Source organism: Echiichthys vipera (assembly GCF_963691815.1).
Source record: "Echiichthys vipera genome assembly, chromosome: 5".
NCBI lineage: Eukaryota > Metazoa > Chordata > Actinopteri > Perciformes > Trachinidae > Echiichthys > Echiichthys vipera.
The window spans coordinates 3,148,122-3,176,120 of record NC_139830.1 but is presented as its reverse complement, the minus strand read 5'-3'; the positions used below and the strand labels follow the sequence as shown (position 1 = coordinate 3,176,120).

Here is a 27,999-nt window from a genome sequence, read left to right as displayed (position 1 = left end):
TTGGATGAGAGGTGAAATGTCTTCCTGACAAACAACCAAGTCCAGTTGCTTTGGACTGAAGTTGCTTTGAGGATTATTATTAATACATATTATTTGACATATTAGTTTTATTAAATAGAATTATCGCTCCTACTATTAAATTGTATTATAACTCATTATTATTAATAATAATACATATTATTATCATGATTATTAATAAATAGTATTTGATATATAAGTATTATTAAATAGGATTATCGTTCTTATTAAATTGTAATACATATTGTTATGATATATTATATTACATATTATATAATTAAATACTATTACATATTATTATTAAATATTTCTATTATTAATACATATTATTTGACATATTAGTATTATTAAATAGGGTTATCGTTCCTATTATTAGAGAATAATACATATTGTATTATATATTATATTTCATATTATTATTAAATACTATTTCATATTACTATTATTAAATATGATTATTACTAATAAATATTATTTGACATATTTGTTTTATTAAATAGTATTACATATTATTAATAAATATTATTATTGAATGTTCTAAATAAATATTATTAATATTAAATATTATTATTAATATTATATTTGTACTATTATTATTAACTAGCTCGCCCTATTTCGGTTTTACTTTGAAAGTCCTCTGCGGAAGCCGGGGGCCGTGGTCGCGTGCAGCTTGACCCCGGTAGATCTCCCTCCCTCCATTCATTTCTCTCGCGCACAGTCGCATCCTCCCCTCCTGCTACTCTGGGAAAGATGGCTGCTGCTCCGGTGGTGGTGCTGGTGAGGAGCTCCGGCCCGGCGCTCTGCCCGAGCTTCGCGGAGGTCTGCTCGTTCCTGGAGCGGTTCGGAGCGGCGCTGGATCTCCCCGAGATGACTTTCCCGCAGATGGAGCGGTATCTGCGGGACACCACGACAGGTGAGAGGGGTCGATGTTAGCGGGGAGAGAAGTGGTGGAAAGCTGCGACACTTGAAACCGAAGGAGACGGGGGTCCAAAACCACCGCTACACCACCGCCACCACCATGATGCAGCACTGCCTGGTGACCACACACAGCCAACCGGTTAGCTCCGGAGGGTTGTCAGGTGTGATTTTTCACCGGCCTTGCCTCACAGGCAGCCGGGCATTACTGACATCAGTGCCCGCGGAGGTGATGTGTTTAACGTGTGTTAATGGCGGCGCCGTTTTCCGCCTTCTTTCTGGTATTTTTAAGTCAAAACGGAGCTAAAAAACAGTGGATGTTGTGTTTTTTTTGGCAACTGGCAGAAGTGGTTGTCAAATGTGCGCAGGCGCAGTAGGGGACTCTGTGGGCTGCTGTGGTGCTGAGTTAGTGTGCGCAGGCGCAGTAGGTCGGGACTTCAAAATAACCCGATTTTAAATCATATTTCATCACTTTGGGAAACTTAAAACTCAAAAATTATTAATTATATATTTTTTTGATTATTTAAGGATTTCAGATTTACTCCATTAGTTAAGCAGAACCTCATGTTTTCATTTTTTTTTATTATTAATATTATTATTATTTTCTTCCATTTTTAACTGTCTTTATATATTTTAAATTATTTTGTTATTGTTTCTACATTTTTAAAAATATTTTTGGCGTGCGTATGAGTCTGGAAAATGTAAGAAAAGTAATGTTTTCAGTAAATAAATAAAAATAATAAGGTAGTGTGCGCATGCGCAGTAGACTGGGACTTCAAAATAACCCGATTTTAAATCAAATTTCATCACTTTGGGAAACTTAAAGCTCAAAAATTATTAATTATATATTTTTAAGATTATTTAGGGATCTCACATTTACTCCATTAGTTAAGCAGAACCTCATGTTTTTATTTTTGTTGTTATTATCATTAATATTATTATTATTATTATTATCTTCCATGTTTTACTGTCTTTATATATTTTAATTCATATTGTTATTTTTTCTACATTTATAAATATTTTTGGCGTGTGTGTGAATCCTCAACCGGTAAGAAAAGTAATGTTATACATTAGTAGGTCGGGACTCTGGTTGCTGTGGCGCTTACTAACATTAGTTAATATGCGCAAATTATTCTGATTTTAAATCAAATTTCATCACTTTGGAAAATTTAAAACTCAAAAATTATTAATAATATATTTTTTTAGATTATTTAGGCATTTCAGATTTACTCCATTAGTTAAGCAGAACTCATGTGTTTTTATTTATGTTATTATTATTATTATTATTATTTTCTTCTATTTTTTTACTGTCTTTATATATTTTAATCTATATTGTTATCGTCTCTACATTTTTAAAAATATTTTTGGCGTGTGTTTGACTCTGTAACATGTAAGAAAAGTAATGTTTTTATTGTTATTTTCAATAGAAAAATAAAAATAATGATGTAGTTTGCGCATGCGCAGGAGGTCGGGACTCTGGTTGCTGTGGCGCTAACTAACATTAGTTAATGTGCGCAAATTATTCTGATTTTAAATCATATTTCATCACTTTGGGAAACTTAAACCTCAAAAATAATAAATTATATATATTTTTAGATTATTTAGGGATTTCAGATTTACTCCATAAGTTAAGCAGACCCTCGTACATTTGTGTTATTATTATTATCTTCTATTTTTACTGTCTCTGTAGATTTAAATTCATGTTATTATTGTTTCTAAATTATCTTTATCATCAAGGATTCGTCAACTTCTAAAAACACAGAGTTAATGTCCGATGTTATGTTCCTGTGTCAGTGATGTTTAGAGACTTTAACCGTGTTAGAAAGTCTTGTTTAGTTCTGTTGTTTAACGTTAGCTGCAGGAAACTGGAATTTCCTGCAAATTCATGAGGTCCTTAACAGTCTCACGTCAGACCCCACGTTTATACACATTAGAGGCAGTTTTAACCCTGTTTTTGTTGTGTTTTTATTGTGTTTTTATCACTTTAGTGTTGCAGTAAAGGAACAAGCACTCAGAACTTTTGCTTCACTAATACCACACACCGTAGAAACGCTCTGTCAGAAGTAAAAACCCTGCATTCAAAATGTTATTTAAGTAAAAGTACAAAAGTTTAAGCCTCAAAATGTACTTAATGTGCAAAAAGTAAAAGTACTCTTTATGTGGATCTGCCTGTTTCACAAGAATATATTATTGGATTATAATTATTGAGAGATTAATTTAAATATCTTATGCTGCAGCTGCTGAAGGTGGGGCTACTTTTAACTACTTTGACTGTTGTGTAGCTTTATCGTTAACAGTAAATGTTATTTTAGTTGTTGATAATCTGAATCTGTGAAGCAACTAGTAACTACATTTACCAAATAAATGTAGTGGATATTATATAAATTATATATTTCTTCTGAAATGTAGTGGAGTACAACTATAAAGTAGAATAAAGTACATCAAAATTGTACTAAGTGCAGTACTTGAGTGAAAATTACACACACATGCAACTGTGGAAGAAGTGCACAGATCTTTCATTTTGCTTTTTGTGGTGGTTTTGCATCTATTTTTAGTCATTTTGCACCTTTTTGTGGTGGTTTTGCATCTATTTTTAGTCATTTTGCATCTTTTTGTGGTGGTTTTGCATCTATTTTTAGTCATTTTGCATCTTTTTGTGGTGGTTTTGCATCTATTTTTAGCCATTTTGAATCTTTTTGTGCTGGTTTTGCATCTATTTTTAGACATTTTGCATCTTTTTGTGGTGGTTTTGCATCTATTTTTAGTCATTTTGCATCTTTTTGTGGTGGTTTTGCATCTATTTTTAGTCACTTTGCATCTTTTTGTGGTTTTTTATCTATTTTTAGTCATTTTGCATCTTTGTGTGGTGGTTTTGCATCTATTTTTAGTTATTTTGCATCTTTGTGTGGTGGTTTTGCATCTTTTTGTGGTTGTTTTGCATCTGTTTTTAGTTATTTTGCATCTTTTTTTGATGGTATGGCATTTATGTGATGAAGTTGAGAAAAGTAAATGCATAATGGCGCATTCAGAATATTTTCGGAGGGGGGACATTTGAGACTAATGCTGTTGTCAGAGGGCAGAAATTCACAGATATGGTGAAATAGACCTTTTTTCTATGTGGACTGTGCACCGATTTTACACCTCTATGTCTAACTGAAAGGTTCTCCGAAGGCTCCTCTCCCCCTTTTGAATGTCGTTCTATTGTTTTTATGCTGGTTTTGCTTCTTCTGTTGTAATTTAACTCCATGTCACTGTAATTAAATATCACCCTGGATGATTTTTCCGTGTATAAACAAAGGTTGAATGTGTGTGTGTGTGTGTGTGTGTGTGTTTCAGTTCCTAAACCTCTTGTGGAGCTCCACGTGAAGCTGCTCAGGAAACTGGGGCGGTCTGTGACGACCGACCGCTGGGAAAAGTACCTGGCCAAGGTGAGGGCACTCCGCATGATCAAACACAACGCACTGACTGAGGTGAGGTGTCACCCGCTGCATCTTGGGAAACACACCCCACAGCGACGGTCAGCGGGGAACACACGGGCGCTGGAAAATCCTTGAAAACACCCGAATGTTATCGTTCAAGGTTGAAAAAGCTGCTTTGAGTTCAAATAAAGGGCTTGAAATATTGGTTATAGTGGATGGCATCAATGATGTATCACAGAGAAAAGAGGATCTGCATGTTTCAGACTGAAAACAACATTTTATCATGAAAAATACGTTTTAGTTGTGATTTAATTCCTGTTGAGTTGGTTTTCCTTTAATTAGTCGTCTCCAAACATCGTGTTGGTTGTTTACAGGACAATAACGTCTCATTTAATGTGATGAACAAGTGCAATAATACGTTTACTGAACACTGAGGACTGTTCTGGTTATAAATATGGAGGTTAACGCAGCTGTGAGGTGCTGGAAAAGACTGGAAATGCACCTTTAAATGCTTGAAAAGTGCTTGAGTTTGATTTTGGAAAAGGTGCAGGAACCCCGAGTAGAGCGCCCAGATAAATATCGCCAAAACAATACAACAATTATAAATATTTAGCTTTTCGTTTCTATCACAGTGTCAAAAAAACAATATTAGGTTTATATGATGTAACAGAGAAAATAAGATTTGCATGTTCGACACTGAAAACAAGATTTTTGCTGAGGAACACATGATCAGAATAGTTGATTTTATTTGGAGGCAGCAGCTCCAGCAGGGGACCCCAAACTTCCCTTTCCCGGGCCACATTAACCAGCTCTAACTGGGGGATCCTGAGGCGTTCCCAGGCCAGTGTGGAGATCTAATCTCTCCACCTGGTCCTGGGTCTTCCCCGAGGCCTCCTCCCAGCTGGACGTGCCTGGAACACCTCCCTAGGGAGGCGCCCAGGGTTCATCCTTACCAGATGATCCTGAACCACCTCAACTGGCTCCTTTCAACACAAAGGAGCAGCGGCTCTACTCCGAGTTCCTCACGGATGCTGAACTTCTCCCCCTCTCTCTAAGGGTGCACTCACACTGTCCTTCTGCACCGCGACCCGGTAGGGTCCTTGTCCCCCCCTCCAGGCCCGTTTGTACTCACACTACCTGGGCCTCGGAGAATGCTTCTTGCTGCCTATACGTCATCACGCCGTAACACGTCACACGCATTGATGACGTCATGGCGATGCGTGGCTTTGTTTCCAGATCTTTCCGTAGACCTCTGAGTTTTTGTGCGTCTTGTCGACTGTTTTTGAATCTTTTCATCGACCAAATCTGCAGTAAACACTCCACCTCCGCATCACACCAACGTGAACCTTTCGCCGCCATTGTTTGAAATGTCCGCGCATGGTCCCTCCTTCTTTTTTCTACGTCCCAACAGGCGCACAGGAAATGACCTCAGAACCACCGTAGGCCTCATGCTCGTACACGTGCGCACGCTCGTGCTCGTACATGTGCAAACGGCTCTGCTAAAGCCCACCGCAGTTATGCGCGGAACGGGTGCACTCACACTGCTTAAAGGTACTAGGCTTTAGCTGAAAAAACGGTTTTGGCCCGGGACAGAAGGACAGTGTGACTGCGCCCTAAGGGAGACTCCAGACCCCCTCCTGAGGAAACACATTTCACACGCTTGGACCTGGACCTGGTTCTTTGGGTCCTGACCCAGCTTTCATGACCACAGGTGAGGGTAGGAACCAGGACTGAGCCGTAGATCCAGAGCTTTGTCTTCCTCAGCTCTCTTTTCATCACAACGGTGCGGTAGAGCGACTGCAGCACCGCCCCCGCTGCTCCGATTCTCCGGCCAAACTCACGCTCCATCGTCCCCTCACTCGTGAACATGATCCTGAGGGACTTGAACTCCTTCACTCGGGGTAACTTGGAACACCAAACCCATTTCTCTGAATGTCAGGGGAAGTTTCGCAGTGATATCCAGTAGTGTAGTGAAGTAGTAGCGTCTTAACGTAGAGTTTTCTTTCTGACGCGGTCGACAGAAGGAAGCGACGTGACAGAGTATTAAAGTAGGTGCGTCAGCGCTGAGGCGGAGCTCTCGTGGTCGTTTGCAGTGGCTTCATCTCGTCTTTATCTCCTGCAGGTCTGCCAGGAGCTGAACAGCACCTGGGCCTGGGAGCTGGAGCAGAAGGGCTACCAGGAGATGTCCATGGAGTGCAAGTCGTGCATCCTCAAGGTACGACTGTTTCTGCTCTTCTCACAGGTGTAATAAGTGCGTCCGCGGGCGTGTTTTGGTCTCTTTCAGCAGCTAAAATGATCCAGTTGCTCTTTTTCCTGTTCCTTTTTTTGTTTTTGCAGAAAGAAAACCTAAAATCTCTGCTCCGGGTCAACGCGTGACTCATTTTCTCGATAGCTTCGTGGTCGTTTGGCCTAAACGTTAGGTTAAAAAGCGTCCCGTCACGCACAACGCCAGCCTTTTTAGGGGGTTATCCTCTCACACCGCACATTAGTCGGGTATTTCTGATCTTATATATATTTCACTGCTGTAAATATTCATTTCTGTACATTCAGATGTGAGTTTTTCTAATATATATTGTCTGTATAGTAATTGTAGTTTGTAGATCTGGAGTTTTGTAACAAAAATAATTCACCTCTTGGATTATTGAAGTATTTCTGACGAGGTGCGTTCCCACTGTGCTCGACCGCCCCGAATGACGCCCCAAGTTGCACGTGAGTCGCTCCGGAGGCCGTTCGACCGAGTAGAAAGAGGCCGTATCGGAGAGATTTACCCAGTTGCTGATTGGTTGTAGCTCTCAGCGGGACGTGACGTGTGGTCGAACAGACGCCACAACAACACGGCGAAGTAGAGTCAACACTTTTGTCCCGTGGTGAAGAAGAACGCAGCGCAGGAAATGATCTGTGCACGGATTCTGGGTTGAATTTCTGACCTGTGGTCCTTCGCAGCATGCTCCATACCTCGCACGCACGCACGCACACACGCACACGCACACGCACACGCACACGCACACGCACACGCACACGCACACACACCGTACTGCAGCGGGGTGACAGGCTGTCTGTCAACAAACACTTTTACAGCACCTGGAATATTTAAGGTGGACTGTTTTCTTCCATGTTACCTGTACATTAGTTGACGTTGTGAATCATACGTGCCGCCTTAAATCAAACTATTCCGTATTTCTCTCGAGGACGGACGCTCCGCCGTGTCACTGATCAGCTGATCACCGGCGATCTAAACCCATTCAGAGCGATACGTCACCTCCGGAGTCTCCTAAATCCCTCTGGGGCCTTTGTTTGTGACGTAAACACGGCGAGTGAATGGCCGTTTGAGAGGGGGCGTGGCCTGAAACGCTCCTGGAGGCCGCTCTCCAGGGCTAAAGGAAACGAACCGCTGCAGGAAATGGAATCGAGCCCAGACCGCCGTTTTGTCCCGCATCAGAGAGCGCTTGCTGCGTCCATGATCGCCCCACGTGACCTTGTCTTTGTGCGTTCCCGGGTTTCCAAGCGAGCCAGGCATGCTGACATCATCCTGTAATTCACCTCTGTTTCCTCCTCTAGTATCTCTGCGAGTGTCAGTTTGACGACAACCTAAAGTTCAAGATGGCGATCAACGAGGAGGACCCGGAGAAGATGCGTCTGCAGCCCATCGGGCGGGACCAGCAGGGCCTGATGTACTGGCTTCAGCTGGACCGGGAGCAGAACATCCGGGTGTACACGGAGGAGCAGGACGACCAGGACGGGTCCACCTGGACGTGCATCGTCAGGTATTCACGACGCCGCGTTTGTAACTCGTCGCTTCACGCGCACATTCCCACTGATCCAAAGTGTCTCCTCTCAGGACTCGTAACGACCTGGCGGAGGCTCTGGAGCTGCTCAAGGCTCAGGTGGAACCGAAACAGAGTCAGGACCAGGACCAGGACCAGAACCAGAACCAGAACCAGAACCAGAACCAGGCGGGGTCTGGGAGCGCCAGCCCCACGGAGAAGGACACAGGTGAGTTGGGCGGAATTTTCTGAGGATTTAAAGTGTGGATGGAAAGTCTTCTGTGGACTGAACCCGCCAAAATAAAACATAAATGACGCACCAGAAGTTTTATTAATTAATGAAATGGGACTTAATTGATATTTCTGTTTAAATGCATTTACTGTTTTATTACGTTATAATTTATTTTTCTCTTTTTTTAAATATGTTTAATTTTTTTAATTAAAGTATTTATAATTAATAACATAAATATAAAATAATGAAGAATAAATCCATAAAGAGACGTATGAATAAAATACAGAAATTAAATAATTAATTAAAAAGAAATACATTAATGAATAATTAATATAATTAATTATTTTCTCTTTTAAAATAATGTATTATTTGAAGTTTTTAAATGTATTTATCCTTTTTTGTAATTTAATTTAATATTATTAAATGTTTTGGTGACTCAGCCTTTTCTGTGTTAGTGCGACACCTACTGGACAGTTTGGTGTCTCTGCACAAACACTTACGTGTGGGTGTGTGTGTGTGTGTGTGTGTGCGCGTGTGTGTGTGTGTGTGTCCTTAGGCGATGAGGCCAGTGGAAACGCCGACCCCTCCAAGGCCACAGAGGAGCACGCTGACGGGGAGAAGCTCGACCCCGTGAAGGAAGAGGAACCTCTAACAAAAGGTTCCTTAAGTTACAGAAACTTTTACATTTTGTTTCATGAGAAAGTAGAAAAAGCACCATTTTTTAAACTCATGCTGTAGTTTAGCCTCAAAATGGTCAAAATCCTTCCTCAACCTCTCATTAATGCACCCAGACTTTGCGGAGCACCGTAGAGCGATCCTTGCTGTTATCTGGGATCAATTTTGATGTTTATTTCTGCAATAATTGTATTTTTCGGTGCCTTTTGTTGTGTAAACTGCTCAGAAACGTCCTCATTGTGACGCATCCACCCTCTGAACGCTCCAGTTTGTTGTGATTCTCCTCGTTTACGCACAAATATTACAACGCCCCGCTTGTTCTGCAGGAGAGAAACCGCACGTCGCGTCCGTCCCGTCTTGTGTCTCGGAGGTTTATCGTTTTGTCTTCTTTGTGTTGCAGTGATAAAGTCGGAGCAGGAAAACGCCGACGCGGAGGTCAAAGAAGAAGAAGAAGAAGAAGAAAAGATGGACCGCAAATCCTCGCCCGTCTTTGACAACCGCGTCAGCACCATCACCACCGTCGTCAAATCAGAACCCAGGGACGCAGACGCTCCCAAAAACGCTGTGTCGGTCGTCATGGCGCCGAGCGCGACTGTTACAAAGCAGGAAGTGAACAAGGAAGTGGAAGCGGAGCGGGCGGTCGTCAGGAGCAGCCAGCAGGCGAAGATACCACTGAAGAAGAGGGAGCTGAAGATAGCCGAGAGCTACCACGGCAACCACCTTAACAACAGCAACAGCAGCAGTATTATCGTCTGTAACCCGTCGGTGATCCAGAGCAAGGAAGGTCACGGAAAAGACGGGAAGTCGCCCGGCTCGTTGGCGCCCGCTGGAGCTCCGGCGACCTCACAAGCGGCGCCTCAGCAGCAGCAGCAGCAGCTCGTGGTCACCGCGTCGAGGCAAGAGCTGAGCAACGGGAGAGCGCCGCCGCTCAAAGAGGGGCAGAACGGAGTCATAGGGGTCATAGGTCAAGTCGGAGTTGTAGGTCACGTCGGGGTCATCCGCAGCCCGTCTGAGCGCCACAGAACCCCCGGTGCTGAGCAGCAGGAAGTAAACGGGCCCAGTTTAGACCAGCGGGGCTCCAGAGCTGCGGACGAGGAGAGGGAGGTGAGCCGGCAGTCGGTGCTGGTGAGGAAGGGGCCGGCTGAAGGGGAGACGACGACGGCGGCGGCAGCAGCGACCGCTCCTCCTCCTCCTCCTCCACAAAGGGAAGACGCCAAACAACCACCCGTGTCATCCTTAAAATCCGACCCACGCCCTGAAGCCGCAGAGAGGAAAGTGGAAAGCGTTTCCTCTCCGTCTCAGTCCACAGAGGCGGACGACCAGGGCGAGGGAACAACACCGGGGACGGAAACCGGGCGCCACGGTCATCAACAGAAGGACGAGGAGCGGCGAAGAGAGGCGTCCGCGACAGAAGAAGGAAGCAAAGACGACCCCGAGAAGAAGAAAAGCACTTCAGGGACGTCGGAGGCAGACGAGGTCAACGGGGGGGCGGATGCGGCCCAGGGCGGGGTGAAGGACGCCGCGCCGGGGTCAGGGGAGAGGCAGGGGGGTCCCCGGGAGGAAGCGTCCTCGGAGCTCCAGAAAGAAGGGATCCGGCTGAAGATCAAGATCCCTCCGCACCGCAGAAACAAGCTACGGGGGAAAGGGGGGAAGGAGGAGGAGAAGGAGAAGGAGGTGCACGAGGAGGGGAGGACGCTGAGGAGATCTGCCAGGATCTGCAGGTGTGTGTTTTTTATTAAAAGTCCTAAAACTGAGGATTTTTATATAATTATTTTAGATTAAAGTTTGTGAAAGGGCTCAGCGGTGATTCAGTGCGATAACAGAAACATAAATACGTTGTTTTTATTGTTAAAAACAAACAAATGAACTCAAACTTGTCAGAAAACGTCTCCTCAGAGAATCAGGGTTGGAAAACGCTTGAATTTTAATGTTCGCAAGGTTTGAAAAGTGCTTTAAAATGCTTGTTTTAGCCATTTCCTACACAACAAACAGCTCTTTAATATAATAAATATAATAAATACATCCTCCTGGTATTACGAAACACAGTTTTAGTTGTTTGTAGCACAACACCATCTCTTTTAACGTGATTAAAAATCAAAAAAGGGAAGTGAGCATTTTCCATTTGCGTGTATTTGTAGAAATATGTAATTTGCCACAGCTGTGATGAGCTGGAAAACCTTCAAAATGGACCTTAAAAGCGTTTGAATTTGACTTTGGAAAAGCTGCAGGAACCCTAAATATACTTTCTATCACAACGTTACAACAATACTTACGTCATTTAGACGCCGTTTACGCTCCGATCCTTGACGCAGGGTTCGTACGGGGGGCTGGAGATTGGTTTGAAAAGTGCTTTAAAATGCTTGTTTTAGCTGCATTTCTTACACAACAAAAGGTTATATAATATAATATAATATATATATATATACAGTATATCCTTCTGGTATTATGAAACACAATGTTAGTTGTTTATAGGTGATATCTCTTTTAACCTGATTAAAAATAAAAAGTGAAAGCTGCAGGACCCCGGAGTACAGCGCCCAGATAAACGTCTTCAAAACAATATAAAAATGTCCGTCGTAGCTATTTTACTGTATCGTTTCGATCACGGTGTCGAAAAACAGCGCTGCAACAATATGCAATGCAATAATTCGTTTAGTGAACACTGAGGACTGTTCAGTTTATAAATATGGAGTTTAACGCAGCTGTGAGGTGCTGGAAAAGACTGGAAATGCACCTTTAAATGCTTGAATTTGACTTTGGAAAAGGTGCAGGAAGCGAACAAACGTGCGTTGGGACAGAAAACTCTTGGAGCTTTGATCATTTTTGGGCTAATTTGCGTCTTTAACACGTCTCCTTTCAGACGAAAACCACATTTAACTGTTTATTTAACTTCACTTTGTCTGTTTCTGTCTCTTAGTGAATACTGAGGGTTGTTTTGGACACAAATACAAATTTTTTGTTGTTTTTGTCATCTTTATGTGGTGTTTTTAGTTGTTTTGCATCTATTTTTAGTCCTTTTTTGTCATTTTTGTGGTGTTTTGCATCTATTATAGTCCTTTTTTGTCATTTTTGTGGTGTTTTGCATCTATTTTAGTCCTTTTTTGTCATTTTTGTGGTGTTTTGCATCTGTTTTAAGTCCTTTTTTGTCATTTTTGTGGTGTTTTGCATCTATTTTAGTCCTTTTTTGTCATTTTTGTGGTGTTTTGCATCTATTTTAGTCCTTTTTTGTCATTTTTGTAGTGTTTTGCATCTGTTTTTAGTCCTTTTTTGTCATTTTTGTGGTGTTTTGCATCTGTTTTTAGTCCTTTTTTGTCATTTTTGTGGTGTTTTGCATCTGTTTTAGTCATTTTTTGTCATTTTTGTGGTGTTTTGCATCTGTTTTTAGTCCTTTTTTGTCATTTTTGTGGTGTTTTGCATCTGTTTTTAGTCCTTTTTTGTCATTTTTGTAGTGTTTTGCATCTGTTTTTAGTCCTTTTTTGTCATTTTTGTGGTGTTTTGCATCTATTTTAGTCCTTTTTTGTCATTTTTGTAGTGTTTTGCATCTGTTTTTAGTCCTTTTTTGTCATTTTTGTGGTGTTTTGCATCTGTTTTTAGTCCTTTTTTGTCATTTTTGTGGTGTTTTGCATCTGTTTTAGTCATTTTTTGTCATTTTTGTGGTGTTTTGCATCTGTTTTTAGTCCTTTTTTGTCATTTTTGTGGTGTTTTGCATCTGTTTTTAGTCCTTTTTTGTCATTTTTGTAGTGTTTTGCATCTGTTTTTAGTCCTTTTTTGTCATTTTTGTGGTGTTTTGCATCTGTTTTAAGTCCTTTTTTGTCATTTTTGTGGTGTTTTGCGTCTGTTTCTAGTCGTTTATAGTTTATAGTAATAAGTCTGTTTCTCGCTAAACAACTTTAACAATTAATCTGTGATCAATGATGATTATTTTGCGTACTTTTCATTCACACACAACAAAAAGCTTCACCGTGTGATTATTTCATAAAGACTTTTTATTCATTAACTCTGTTTTTGTTCACTGTAAACTCTCATTTATGACTTTGACAATAAATCCAGTCCCGTCTACACCTTCTTTCTTCAAGATCATCTGCTTTGCCAACATGCAGGCCGAGCTCCAAGGCGTCCGACAGCCAGAGAAAGAAGCCGCAGAAGAAACAGGCGCTGCCCTCCAGAGCGAGGGACGAGAAGGAGGAAGAGGAGGAGGAGGAAGAGGAAGAGGACGAAGAGAGCTTGACGACAAAGACGGACAGCAAGACGCAACCTGTCGGGCAAATGAGGAAGCAGAGGGTAATGAGTCTGTGTCCCGTCAGCGAGGTTAAACGTGAACCTCTCTGTGTTCTTACGGTTTCTCTCTGTGGGTTTCAGGGTAAACGGAGGCACCGCCGCGCCCGCTGGTCCAACATCCGCGCCAAGAGACGCAAACTGAACGAGGGCGAGGAGGCGGAGGAGGGAGGGAGGAGGCGAGCAGAGGGGGAGAGCGACGGAGGCAGCGACTCGGAGGCATCGTGTAAATCTGAGGAGGTTCCCAGTGAGGACGCCTGCAGCCACTGTGGCCTCCCCAACCACCCCGAGCTGGTGCGTTTCAGGCAGGCGGGCCGGGCGCCGTTTTTTTAGTGGAGTCATCGTCTTTTTGGTCGTTTTGCATCTGTTTTTAATCATTTTGCATCTGTTTTTAGTCATTTTGCATCTGTTTTTTGTTGTTTTGCATCTGTTTTTAGTCGTTTTGCATCTGTTTTTAGTCGTTTTGCATCTGTTTTTTGTTGTTTTGCATCTGTTTTTAGTCGTTTTGCATCTGTTTTTAGTCATTTTGCATCTGTTTTTAGTCATTTTGCATCCGTATTTTGTCGTTTTGCATCTGTATTTTGTCGTTTTGCATCTGTTTTTAGTCATTTTGCATCTGTTTTTGGTCGTTTTGCATCTTTTTAGTCGTTTTGCATCTGTTTTGAGTTGTTTTGCATCTGTTTTTGGTCGTTTTGCATCTTTTTAGTTGTTTTGCATCTGTTTTTGGTTATTTTGCATCTGTTTTTGGTTGTTTTGCATCTGTTTTTGGTCATTTTGCATCTGTTTTTAGTTGTTTTGCATCTGTTTTTGGTTGTTTTGCATCTGTTTTTAGTTGTTTTGCATCTGTTTTTGGTCATTTTGCATCTGTTTTTAGTTGTTTTGCATCTGTTTTTGGTCATTTTGCATCTGTTTTTAGTCGTTTTGTCCGTGTGTCCTCAGATCCTGCTGTGTGACTCCTGTGACAGTGGGTACCACACCGCGTGTCTGCGGCCGCCGCTCATGTTGATTCCAGATGGAGAGTGGTTCTGTCCACCCTGCCAACATGTAAGTGGGTGTGTGTGTGTAAAGGTAGAAAGTAAAACAGTTTTGCCGAAACATAGAAACATCTGTTGTTGTTTTATAATCTCAGAAGTAAACAAACAGCCTGATTGGTTGACGTCTTTATTCACGGTTCGAAACCCCCGAAAGTAAAAACAACAGTTATACATTTATTAGTGCAAATTATGAGAAAGACTCCCCCGGTGTGTAAAGGCCTTTTAACAGTTGAAAGAATAGGCAAATGAGATCATTCAGACACATTTCAGGGGCAGAAATCAAATGTTGAGGTTCGTTCACGAGCAGCACTTTTTGAAAAGAGGAGATTTTTCAACCTTTAATCTGTGTTTTTGTGTTTCTCATGGTTCAGAAGCTTCTGTGTGAGAAACTGGAGGAGCAGCTGCTCAACCTGGACTCTGCTCTGAAGAAGAGAGAGCGAGCAGAGAGGAGGTACACACACACACACACACACACACACACACACAGAAACACATACACACACACACACACACACACACACACACACACAGAAACACAGAAACAGTGTGATTATTATTGTAATTATCATAACAATACTGCAGAAGCTGTGTTGTAGGAGCCATTTGTAAGTACCGTATTTTCCACATTATAAGGCGCACCTTCAATGAACGTCTTATTTTGAAACTTTTTTCATATATAAGGTCACCACATCATAATGCGTCGTAAGCGTGTCTCTTAACAGGAGCCATTTTGGGCTCTTTACACAAACACACACATGGAAATGAAACGGCACGCTTCACGCAGTCGTATATCTCAACAGGCACCGCGCGTTACTTCTTCTACGGGGAAAATAGAGTCGGCGGCTGCTCACCGTAGTTGGAGACCTGTTGTGGCTCAATATTGGTCCATGTATAAGGAGCACCGGATTATAAGGCGCACTGTCGGCTTTTGAGACATGTGATGGTTTTTAGGTACAACTTATAGTGCGGAAAATACGGTAAGTGTTTGTGCAAGGACACCAAACTGTCCAGTAGGTGTCACACACTAACATTAAATAAAATGAAATTAAATAAAACGGCTTGAACTTCTTACAAGCGTGCATGTTATAATGTGGGGGCCTGGAAAATAAATACAAAAATAAATAAATTATCAATAAATGAATATGTCATAAAATAAGATATTATTAAAAATTTAATGAAAAATAAAAAACATATATACCTTTAAGCCTTTAATTAAATTGGACCTCTTTGATTCATTTATACATTTTTTTCATTTATTTTTAATTAATCAATTTCTATATTTTATTTAAACGTCTCTTTATGGATTTCTTCATTATTTTATATTTTATTATTAATTATTTACATATTTGCTGTTTTCTTTAAAGAAGAAATGCAATAGAAAAAGAAATGTTTAAAGAAAATAATACAAACAACTTAAAAAATATATATTTAAGAGAAAATTTTGATATTTTTGCGTTTATTTTGAATTCATTAATTTATTTTTGATCAATTATTGAATTTCTGTATTTAATTTATACTTCTAAGGATTTCTCCTTCATAATTATAAATTATTTACATATAAACAACTTAAAATAACACATTTTTAACACACTCGATAATAAAAGAGTGTATTTTGACCCTCGTCTCTCCCCGTCTGTGCAGGAGGGAGCGTCTGGTGTACGTGGGGATCAGCGTGGAGAACATCATCCCCGTGAGTTCAGTTATTATTATTATTATTAATATTTTTACCACATCAGCGTCAAAACCACTGACTCATCACTTCCTGTGCATGTTTTCAGGAGGGCGACGAAGGCGAAGAGGAGGAGAAGTCTGCGAAGAAGAAAGATCCTAAGAAGAGCAAGAACCTCGGGAGGAGATCCACCCGAACCAGGAAGCACATCAGCTACAGGTGGGCATGGCCCGGGGGTTCGAGCGCCTCATGTTCACGTTTAGCCTTAATTATAAATGTGAAGGGGAAACGGTTAAAATGATTGGACGGTGTGTTTGAACGCAGATTTTTGAACTTTGTGTTGCAGGTTTGATGACTTTGACGACGCCATCGATGAGGCTATAGAGGAGGACATCAGGGACCTCTGTGGAGGTGAGCGGACCGCACCATCGCAAACAGGCATTTATACATTATTATTTTACTTCTATAGATTTTATTAATATTTCTTTCTGACGGTTAAACTCAAAGCTGCTGCATAGACGGGCTAACTGTTCTAACGCCGTTCTGACTGTTCTGACGTTAGGGGCGGGGCAAGGCAGAGACATCACCGCCATCCTGTCAGAGGACGGGAAGGAGAGCCAGCGGCCAATCAGGAGCCAGTCTCACGCCGCCAGGAACAGGAAGAAGCGGAGACTGAACGACCTGGAGAGCGACAGCACGGCAGCGGAGAGCGAAGACGAGTTCATGCTCAGCAACAGGTAACACACACACACACGGACACACGGACACACGGACACACTCTCTTTCTTTAAATCAAAAGCTTGAGGCCGTCTGATGGATGGTTTTCTTCTCCTCCCCTCTAAAGCTCAGAGGACGAAGACTTCGGTGCGTCAGGGGCCGAAGACGAGGAGGAGGATGAAGCGGGCAGCGATGCGGGCAGCTTGGACAGCGGCGCGCGCCCCAGACGGGCGGTGAAGGGGGTGCCTAAGCAGCGACCCAGCAAGATCCAACGCAGGGGAAGGAAACGACTGAGGCGGCGACGGAGACGCTCCTCTGAGGAAGAGGACGACAGCGATGAAGAAATGGGTGAGTGTCCTCTAGTTAAATGAAAGGAACAAGACAATGTTCATTTCACATCTATTTTTAGTCATTTTGCATCTTTTTGTGGTGGTTTTGCATCTATTTTTAGTCATTTTGCATCTTTTTGTGGTGGTTTTGCATCTATTTTTAGTCATTTTGCATCTTTTTGTGGTGGTTTTGCATCTATTTTTAGTCATTTTGCATCTTTTTGTGGTGGTTTTGCATCTATTTTTAGTCATTTTGCATCTTTTTGTGGAGGTTTTGCATCTATTTTTAGTCATTTTGCATCTTTTTGTGGTGGTTTTGCATCTATTTTTAGTCATTTAGCATCTTTTTGTGGTGGTTTTGCATCTATTTTTAGTCATTTTGCATCTTTTTGTGGTGGTTTTGCATCTATTTTTAGTCATTTTGCATCTTTTTGTGGTGGTTTTGCATCTATTTTTAGTCATTTTGCATCTTTTTGTGGTGGTTTTGCATCTATTTTTAGTCATTTTGCATCTTTTTGTGGTGGTTTTGCATCTATTTTTAGTCATTTTGCATCTTTTTGTGGTGGTTTTGCATCTATTTTTAGACATTTTGCATCTTTTTGTGGTGGTTTTGCATCTATTTTTAGTCATTTTGCATCTTTTTGTGGTGGTTTTGCATCTATTTTTAGACATTTTGCATCTTTTTGTGGTGGTTTTGCATCTATTTTTAGTCATTTTACATCTTTTTGTGATGGTTTTGCATCTATTTTTAGTCATTTAGCATCTTTTTGTGCTGGTTTTGCATCTATTTTTAGTCATTTTGCATCTTTTTGTGCTGGTTTTGCATCTATTTTTAGTCATTTTGCATCTTTTTGTGGTGGTTTTGCATCTATTTTTAGTCATTTTCCATCTTTTTGTGATGGTTTTGCATCTATTTTTAGACATTTTGCATCTTTTTGTGGTGGTTTTGCATCTATTTTTAGTCATTTAGCATCTTTTTGTGCTGGTTTTGCATCTATTTTTAGTCATTTTGCATCTTTTTGTGCTGGTTTTGCTTCTATTTTTAGTCATTTTGCATCTTTTTGTGGTGTTTTGCATCTATTTTTAGTCATTTTGCATCTTTTTGTGGTGTTTTGCATCTATTTTTAGTCATTTTGCATCTTTTTGTGGTGGTTTTGCATCTATTTTTAGACATTTTGCATCTTTTTGTGGTGGTTTTGCATCTATTTTTAGTCATTTAGCATCTTTTTGTGCTGGTTTTGCATCTATTTTTAGTCATTTTGCATCTTTTTGTGGTGGTTTTGCATCTATTTTTAGTCATTTTGCCTCTTTTTGTGCTGGTTTTGCATCTATTTTTAGTCATTTTGCATCTTTTTGTGGTGGTTTTGCATCTATTTTTAGTCATTTTGCATCTTTTTGTGGTGGTTTTGCATCTATTTTTAGTCATTTTGCCTCTTTTTGTGGTGGTTTTGCATCTATTTTTAGTCATTTTGCATCTTTTTGTGGTGGTTTTGCATCTATTTTTAGTCATTTTGCCTCTTTTTGTGATGGTTTTGCATCTATTTTTAGTCATTTTGCATCTTTTGGTGGTGGTTTTTCATCTATTTTTAGTCATTTTGCCTCTTTTTGTGATGGTTTTGCATCTATTTTTAGTCATTTTGCATCTTTTTGTGGTGGTTTTGCATCTATTTTTAGTCATTTTGCATCTTTTTGTGCTGGTTTTGCATCTATTTTTAGTCATTTTGCATCTTTTTATGGTGGTTTTTCATCTATTTTTAGTCATTTTGCCTCTTTTTGTGATGGTTTTGCATCTATTTTTAGTCATTTTGCATCTTTTGGTGGTGGTTTTGCATCTATTTTTAGTCATTTTGCATCTTTTGGTGGTGGTTTTTCATCTATTTTTAGTCATTTTGCCTCTTTTTGTGGTGGTTTTGCATCTATTTTTAGTCATTTTGCATCTTTTTGTGGTGGTTTTGCATCTATTTTTAGTCATTTTGCATCTTTTTGTGCTGGTTTTGCATCTATTTTTAGTCATTTTGCATCTTTTTGTGGTGTTTTGCATCTATTTTTAGTCATTTCGCATCTTTTGCATCTCTTCAGCAGACACAGAAGAGCCCTCAGATGTATTTTAATGTTTTATTGTTGCATTGATTGTATCAACGTTAGCGTTTGAGTTCCTTGAAAGTGCTGGAAAAGTGTTTTTTTACTCTTAAAATGCTGCACGAACCTGTAATTTATATTTCCTTCCATCAAATGTTGAAAGTGTCTCGGTTTAGTCCGACCAACGGTCCGAGACGCAAACATATTTAGTTTACGACGATGTAAAACCGACTTATTGTCTGCAGGCTCGGATCAGTACAGCGACATGACCGACAGCGACAGCGACAAAAAGAGGCGGGGCCTAAGGCGCGGCCAGCGGCAGCAGGTCAACTACCACGAGACGTCCGAGTCGTCGGACAACTCCAGAGCCTCCGCCAAGAAGGTGAAGGTCCTCAAACCCCGCGGCCGACCGCGCAAGGAGCGTTTCTCCAGCGACTACAGCGACGGTCAGTCAACAACTCTCGTGCGGAGGATGAAGTGTCGTTTAAATGCACCTCAGCCACTTTACTCTGACTTTTCTGTTTTTAGCGTCGCCTTCCTCCAGAGACTCGGAGGAAGAGGAGGAGGACTACGAAGACGAAGATGACCGGAGGAGGAGAAGACGAGTGAACAGGCGGAGACGGGAGGAGGAAGACCCGCGGGGGAACAGGACGAGAGTGAAGCGGAGGAGGTACGACGACGAGGACGACGACAGGGAGAGGGCGAGGCGGCTGAAGAGGAAACTGCTGGAGAGGGAGAAGGAGCGAGAGAAGCGGAGGAGGTTAAAGAGGACGGAGAGAGAAGAGGAGGACCCGGAGAAGATGGGCAGGGGGAAGAGGAGGGAGATCCTGTCACAGCAGCGGCGCAAGCGGCTCGCTCAGATGCTGAAAAAACAGCGGCCTTCGACGGACGAGGACGACGACGACGACGATGAGGACTCGGAGGATTCTGAGTCGTCATCGGAAGAGGATCGTCCAATCCGCAAAAGACTCAACCGCATCGACTCTGATGATGATGAAGAAGAGGGGGAGGAGGAGGAGGAGGAGGGAAGACAGAAGGCGACGGTGAAGAAGTGTTCAGCGGGGGAGCGGAGCGACACTCAGGAAAAGGGGAGAGGCCGAAGCCTGTCTCCGTCAAACGGACATCGGACCTCCAGAGGCCCGGCCAAACCCGGGGCCGAGAGTCCCGCCGTGCCCAGGGACAGTGCAGCATCAGGCGGGCAGGGAAGGCACAATGGGCCCTCGCATCCAGGGGAGGAGGAAGAGGAAGAGGAGGAGGAAGAGGAGGAGGAGGAAGAGGAGGGCCAGACGGACTCATTAAACTCTGTCCAGAACAGTCCGCAGTCATGATGGCTGTCACAACGCTCGCTTCTTCTTTGTGTTTTTTTGTCTTTTATCTGTCAGGCCTTTCACCCACGAACTGGATCTCTCTCTCTCCACCTCCACCTTCCTCTTCCTCCCCTTCTTCCTCCTCTTCCTCTTCCTCCGCTCCCCGTCTTGCTCTTCCTTCCTCGCTGTTGTAATGTGTTAAGAGTGCTCTCCACACGTCACACAAACACACACACACACACGCCGTACTGCACAAACACGCATTTACTCGTCAACGTAAAAAACACGCCGGGAACTGGCGGCACTTCCTGTTTTTAAGTGGACGCACGCTCACGCACCCGGAGGTCACCGCGACCCCGGGCGCCTCTCTCTGGACCTGGACGGTGGAGGGCCCGGTCGGTGGAGTCGGTCTGTTTGTAGTGTACCTCATCTTCGAAAGACTTCATCCTTCTCATAGCACTTAAAAACCCGCCGCCGAGGAGAGTGTCGGCGTCAAACCGAACACTTTGGATCACGACGCCGGGACGCCCCGCACGAGGAGCGCCGTTTCTTCCTCACCTCTCTGTCGCCGTACGGATTTTTTATTCGACCAGATCTCTTGAGATTTCTGCCTCCAACCAAACAAGATGCAAACGAGACGAATGTTTGAATCGTTCTCCGACAATTTAAAAGATAATTTCAGGGTCAAGAACGTCTCGCTACGTCAAAACCGCTCTGTGAACTACACGATACGCCGTGCGTTCCCTGTGATATTTAGTTTCCCGTCTCTCTCTGCTGCAGAAAGACACAAAATAACCTTTAAAACTAACGGTTAACGGAGGATTCGCCTCGTGTTTGTGGCGGGGGCAGAAATCTCAGACGCAAACGTTAAACGACGCTGTTGGAGGGGGGGAAAGTGTTCAGCCGTGGTGCGTTCAGGTGCAGTCAGGTGCGTTCAGGTGCTCCTAAAGTCACAACAACCACTCGTGTTGTTTAACGTAATGTTTTTAAACAACAACACCAAACGTTCTCTGCCCGCGGCGTCTTTTGAGTCAAGATTTGCTGCTTTTCTTTGACTTTAAACTGATTATTCTTTATTTTTTTAACACTTTAAAGACTAAACATTCACTTTTCAAGACATTTAATTGGTGATGAAACTAATCTTAAGTTTTGCAGCCCAGCTGAATATGTTCGTGTAACCTCCAACACTTTGTAATGTGCATTATTTTGTTTATTTTATTGTGTCTTGTGCAGGGTGTGAACATGAAACGCCAAATAAAGAGGCTTGACTTTAATCAAGTTGACGAGGACGTTAGAAATCCGACCTCTGTGTCTTTGAAATGTCTAGAAATTAATGAAAAATGTGCGTCCTTGTTTCTCAAATGTGCAGTTTTAAGACGTTTATGAAACATTTTATGCTTAAAATGGTAAATGTTTAGTCTGTAAAGTGTTAAAAAAATCTAAAATAATCAGTTTATGGTCAAAGAAAAGCAGCAAATCTTGACTCAAAAGACGCCGCAGACAGAGAACGTTTGGTGTTGTTGTTTAAAAACATTACGTTAAACAACACGAGTGGTTGTTCGGACTTTAGGAGCACCTGACTGCACCTGAACGCACCACGGCTGAACACTTTCCTTCCCTCCAACAGCGTCGTTTAACGTTTGCGTCTGAGATTTCTGCCCCCGCCACAAACACGAGGCGAATCCTCCGTTAACCGTTAGTTTAAAGGTTATTTTTTTGTCTTTTTGCAGCAGAGAGAGACGGAAACACGCAGTAAATGTTTAACGCATGTTTTGCACATGAGAGAAAACTTCAAATATAAAAGTTTAAGCGCCGGAGCGACTCGTTCTACTGCGACGTTATTCTCTCTGTAGCTCTGCAGCTTTCTCCGCGTTGATTCCCTCAAAGTTTAGCCTCAAAATCCCGTCTTCTTTGGGTTTTACGGCAGATTTAAACGGCTGCCTTTGAGGTTTCGTACTGTCCCTTTAAAAAATGGAAGTAGCAGAAGACTTTTGTTTGTTATCGGGGAATAAATGATCTGAATATTACGGGGAACGCGCGGTGTATCGTGTAGTTCACAGAGCGGTTTAGAGACGTTCTTGACGTGGAAATTATCTTTGAAATTGTCGGAAAACGACTCAAAACATTTGGTGTTTTGGTTTAAAGACATTACGTTAAACACGAGTGGTTGCTCTGACTTTAGGAGCACCTGAACGCACCTGAACGCACCACGGCTGAACAGATGACTTCCCCCCGAACACCGTCGTTTAACGTCTGCGTCTGACAACACGAGCGGTCCTTTAACAGGAAAATAAACACAATAATGCACATTACACTAAGAATCGACGGCTCGACTCATCCGTGCAAAGGACTCTTGAAATATTCTGTGTTTAAATCCAAGTTTCCGACGTTTAAAGAAGGAAAAACGCCGTTTGGATCCAGAACGAAGCTCGTGTTTCGGTGTTTTCCCGCCGCTCGTTGGTCCTCGACTCGGCTCTGGCGGGTTCCCTGTCTGCTGTACATACTCCGCCCGTACGCTGTAAGATAATAGATGTTCTGTTTCTCTTTAGTCCTCTTGTAAAATATAGTGTTATATTTTCTATATGAAGGCGAGGAGGAGAGATGCTGCTGTGAGTGATGTGTGGAAAACAAACAAACAAGCAAACAAACACGGAAAAAAGGATTAAAACTGCGACTTCATCATCGTTTTTTGTTGTTTTTTGAGATTCTTGTGAAAGAAAACCAGCGAGGAGTTCGTTTAACGGAGCCGGACGCCGCTCCCTCGCTCGCTCTCCGCCCCGCTGCGTCCAACTTTAAAGGTTAATTTCACATTAAAGGGTTTTAAAGGAAGGAGCAAAGCTTCGTTCACTGATAACTTTGTGTTCTCCGCCTTTAAAAAGTCGACGAAAGCTTCTTTAACATCTTTGTTTTGGTGACTTTTGAGATTCCTGTGAAAGAAAACAAGCGAGGAGTTCGTTCACAGAGCCGGACGCCGCTCGCTCTGCGCCCCGCAGCGTCCAACTTTAAAGGTTAATTTCACATTAAAGGGTTTTTTAAGAAGGAGCAAAGCTTTATTCACGGCTAACTTTGTGTTTTCCGCCTTTAAAAAGTCGACAAAAGCTTCTTTAACGTCTTTGTTTTGCTGACTTTTGAGATTCGAGTTCGTTCACGGGGCCGGACGCCGCTCCCTCGCTCGCTCTCCGCCCCGCGGCGTCCAACTTTAAAGGTTAATTTCACATTAAAGGGTTTTAAAGGAAGGAGCAAAGCTTCGTTCACTGCTAACTTTGTGTTTTCTCCGCCTTTAAAGAGTCGACAAAAGCTTCTTTAACGTCTTTGTTTTGCTGACTTTTGAGATTCGTGTGAAAGAAAACCAGCGAGGAGTTCGTTTAACGGAGCCGAACGCCGCTCCCTCGCTCGCTCTGCGCCCCGCGGCGTCCAACTTTAAAGGTTAATTTCACATCAAAGGGTTTTAAAGGAAGGAGCAAAGCTTCGTTTACTGCTAACTTTGTGTTTTCCGCCTTTAAAAAGTCGACAAAAGCTTCTTTAACGTCTTTGTTTTTGGTGACTTTTGAGATTCGTGTGAAAGAAAACCAGCGAGGAGTTCGTTTAACGGAGCCGGACGCCGCTCCCTCGCTCGCTCTCCGCCCTGCTGCGTTAAAGGTTAATTTCACATTAAAGGGTTTTAAATTGAAGGAGCAAAGCTTTATTCACTGATAACTTCGTGTTTCTCAGCCTTTAAAAAGTCGACAAAAGCTTCTTTAACGTCTTTGTTTTGGAGACTTTTGAGATTCGAGTTCGTTTAACGGAGCCGGGCGCCGCTCCCTCGCTCGCTCTCCGCCCCGCGGCGTCCAACTTTAAAGGTTAATTTCACATTAAAGGGTTTTAAAGGAAGGAGCAAAGCTTCGTTGATGCTAACTTTGTGTCATCTGCCTTTAAAAAGTCGACAAAAGCTTCTTTGACGTCTTTGTTTTGTTGTTTTTTGAGATTCCTGTGAAAGAAAACCAGCGAGGAGTTCGTTCACGGAGCCGGACGCCGCTCCCTCGCTCGCTCTCCGCCCCGCCGCGTCCAACGTTAAAGGTTAATTTCACATTAAAGGGTTTTAAAGGAAGGAGCAAAGCTTCGTTCACTGCTAACTTTGTGTTTCTCTGCCTTTAAAAAGTCGACGAAAGCTTCTTTAACGTCTTTGTTTTGGAGACTTTTGAGATTCCTGTGAAAGAAAACCAGCGAGGAGTTCGTTCACAGAGCCGGACGCCGCTCGCTCTGCGCCCCGCAGCGTCCAACTTTAAAGGTTAATTTCACATTAAAGGGTTTTTTAAGAAGGAGCAAAGCTTTATTCACGGCTAACTTTGTGTTTTCCGCCTTTAAAAAGTCGACAAAAGCTTCTTTAACGTCTTTGTTTTGCTGACTTTTGAGATTCGAGTTCGTTCACGGGGCCGGACGCCGCTCCCTCGCTCGCTCTCCGCCCCGCGGCATCCAACTTTAAAGGTTAATTTCACATTAAAGGGTTTTAAATTGAAGGAGCAAAGCTTCGTTCACTGCTAACTTTGTGTTTTCTCCGCCTTTAAAAAGTCGACAAAAGCTTCTTTGACGTCTTTGTTTTAGTGACTTTTGAGATTCGTGGGAAAGAAAACCAGCGAGGAGTTCGTTTAACGGAGCCGGACGCCGCTCCCTCGCTCGCTCTGTGCCCCGCCGCGTCCAACTTTAAAGGTTAATTTCACATCAAAGGGTTTTAAAGGAAGGAGCAAAGCTTCGTTTACTGCTAACTTTGTGTTTTCCGCCTTTAAAAAGTCGACAAAAGCTTCTTTAACGTCTTTGTTTTGGAGACTTTTGAGATTCGTGTGAAAGAAAACCAGCGAGGAGTTCGTTTAACGGAGCCGGACGCCGCTCCCTCGCTCGCTCTCCGCCCTGCTGCGTTAAAGGTTAATTTCACATTAAAGGGTTTTAAATTGAAGGAGCAAAGCTTTATTCACTGATAACTTCGTGTTTCTCAGCCTTTAAAAAGTCGACAAAAGCTTCTTTAACGTCTTTGTTTTGGAGACTTTTGAGATTCGAGTTCGTTTAACGGAGCCGGGCGCCGCTCCCTCGCTCGCTCTCCGCCCCGCCGCGTCCAACTTTAAAGGTTAATTTCACATCAAAGGGTTTTAAAGGAAGGAGCAAAGCTTCGTTTACTGCTAACTTTGTGTTTTCTGCCTTTAAAAAGTCGACAAAAGCTTCTTTAACGTCTTTGTTTTGGAGACTTTTGAGATTCCTTTGAAAGAAAACCAGCGAGGAGTTCGTTCACGGAGCCGGACGCCGCTCGCTAACGCCCCGCGGCGTCCAACTTTAAAGGTTAAGGTCACATTAAAGGGTTTTAAAGGAAGGAGCAAAGCTTCGTTCACTGCTAACGTTGTGTTTTCCGCCTTTAAAAAGTCGACGAAAGCTTCTTTAACGTCTTTGTTTTGGTGACTTTTGCAGGGAAAAGGCCGTTTCTCCCCCTCACTTTGACTTTCTCATGATTTCTTTGACTTCAAACGCCCAAAGTCCGACTCCAAACGTCTCGCAGAGGTTTTTATTTTTACTTGATTTCTTGTGTCAGGACGTTTGAGCTGAAACGCATGAAACTCTGAGCCTGTGTTTGTCAAACTAAGAGCCTCCTCACACTGTCCTTTTGGTTGCGGCCAAAACCGTTTTTTCAGCTAAAGCCTAGAACCTTTAAGTAGTGTGAGCGCACCCGTTCAGCGCACAACTGCGGCCAGCGGACCGTCCACGGCCCGCTTGAAAGAGGTGGGCTTTAGCGGAGCCGTTTGCACATGTACGAGGACGAGCGTGCACACGTGTACGAGCACGAGGCCTACGGCGGTTCTGAGGTCATTTCCTGTGCGCCTGTTGGGACGTAGAAAAAAGAAGGAGGGACCATGCGCGGACATTTAAAACAATGGCGGTGAAAGGTTCACGTTGGTGTGATGCGGAGGTGGAGTGTTTACTGCAGATTTGGTCGATGAAAAGATTCAAAAACAGTCGACAAGACGCACAAAAACTCCGAGGTCTACGGAAAGATCTGGAAACAAAGTGACGCATCGCCATGACGTCATCAATGCGTGTGACGTGTTACGGCGTGATGGCGTATGGACAGCAAGAAGCATTCTCCGAGGCCCAGGTAGTGTGAGTACAAACGGGCCTGGAGGGGGTGACAAGGACCCTAAAGCACGGGTCTCGGTCCGGGAGGACAGTGTGAGTGCGCTCTTAGAGTCAGAAAGCTCTAAAAACAAGAAATAAAGCGCATTTTCAAGCGGCTCGCTCCTTCACAGCCACGTGTCGAACAGCCGTGTAGTTAACCGTGTGTGTGCGCGGCAGAGGAACGCGTTTACTCTATAAAATCAGCACGTTTCACTCTGGGAAATGTGTTTCCTGCATAAATGTTAAAGTGTGAACGCCTGAAAATCTCCACTTTATTCATCTTATAGAGAGAAACGGACTAAAAAAGACGTTCTGCTGTTTAATTCACTCATAATTCACAATATCTGTCTGCAAACAAACAAAAATTTGGTGTTTTTGTTTGAACTCTGGTGAATCAACTTCCTGTCAAAGGTTCAAATCTCAGCGGTTCGATAAACACGGGTTCAGATGAGAGCCGCAAAGATTCTGAACGTTTCCGACACGATTTTATTTTAATCGGCTTCTTCAAGGTTACAAAAGTTTATAAAAGTTTATATCAACTTTATGTTTTACTTTTGTTTCATCATCGGGAAAATAAACTGAAAGCAAAACTATGAACACTGCAATTTAAATTGGGTCTTAAAGCAAAAGTTTTGGGTCTAAAAGCAAAAGTTTTGAGTCTAAAAGCAAAAGTTTTGAGTCTAAAAGCAAAAGTTTTGGGTCTAAAAGCAAAAGTTTGGGGTTTAAAAGCAAAAGTTTTTGACTTGAAAGCAAAATTTTTGGGTCTAAAAGCAAAAGTTTTGGGTCTGAAAGCAAAAGTTTGGGGTTTAAAAGCAAAAGTTTTGAGTCTAAAAGCAAAAGTTTTGAGTCTAAAAGCAGAATTTTGGGTCTAAAAGCAAAAGTTTTGAGTCTAAAAGCAAAAGTTTTGAGTCTAAAAGCAAAAGTTTTGGGTCTGAAAGCAAAAGTTTGGGGTTTAAAAGCAAAAGTTTTGAGTCTAAAAGCAAAAGTTTTGAGTCTAAAAGCAAAATTTTGGGTCTAAAAGCAAAAGTTTTGGGTCTAAAAGCAAAAGTTTTGAGTCTAAAAGCAAAAGTTTGGGGTTTTAAAGCAAAAGTTTGGGGTTTAAAAGCAAATGTTTGGGGTTTAAATGCAAAATTTCAGGAATAAAAAGCCAAACTTAGATGTAAAGGCAAAACTTTTAGATTTAAAAGCAAATTTTATGGACTTTAAAGCAAAATTTCAGCAGTAAAATCAAAACTTATAGATTTGAAAGCAAAATTTACGAAATAAAAGGCAAAACTTTTTGATTTAAAAGCAAAACTTTTGTATAAAAAAGAAAAACTTTGATTTTAAAGCAAAAATTTCTGATTCACATAAAAACCTTTAAATCAAATTAATTTTATTTGCTTTAAAAACACAAACGTAACCGACACAACTCTGAACGTCTTCATGCGC

The 27,999-nt window shown here is 42.3% G+C and overlaps 1 protein-coding gene across 1 annotated transcript; it reads left to right on the top strand.

The window, feature by feature from the left end:
• Window positions 1-768: 768 nt before the first annotated feature.
• On the top strand, window positions 769-21,050 carry rsf1a (remodeling and spacing factor 1a; the record flags this gene model as incomplete). Its single annotated transcript, XM_083914152.1, has 18 exons — window positions 769-931; window positions 4,270-4,361; window positions 6,475-6,567; window positions 7,911-8,116; window positions 8,191-8,345; window positions 8,905-9,006; window positions 9,424-10,744; window positions 13,124-13,304; window positions 13,383-13,592; window positions 14,238-14,342; window positions 14,704-14,783; window positions 15,974-16,022; window positions 16,111-16,220; window positions 16,348-16,412; window positions 16,564-16,738; window positions 16,846-17,066; window positions 19,372-19,572; window positions 19,655-21,050. 18 exons carry the CDS (start codon window positions 769-771, stop codon window positions 20,452-20,454), a joined length of 4,329 nt encoding a protein of 1,442 aa, XP_083770278.1. The 3' UTR covers window positions 20,455-21,050.
• Between the last annotated feature and the right edge of the window lie 6,949 nt (window positions 21,051-27,999).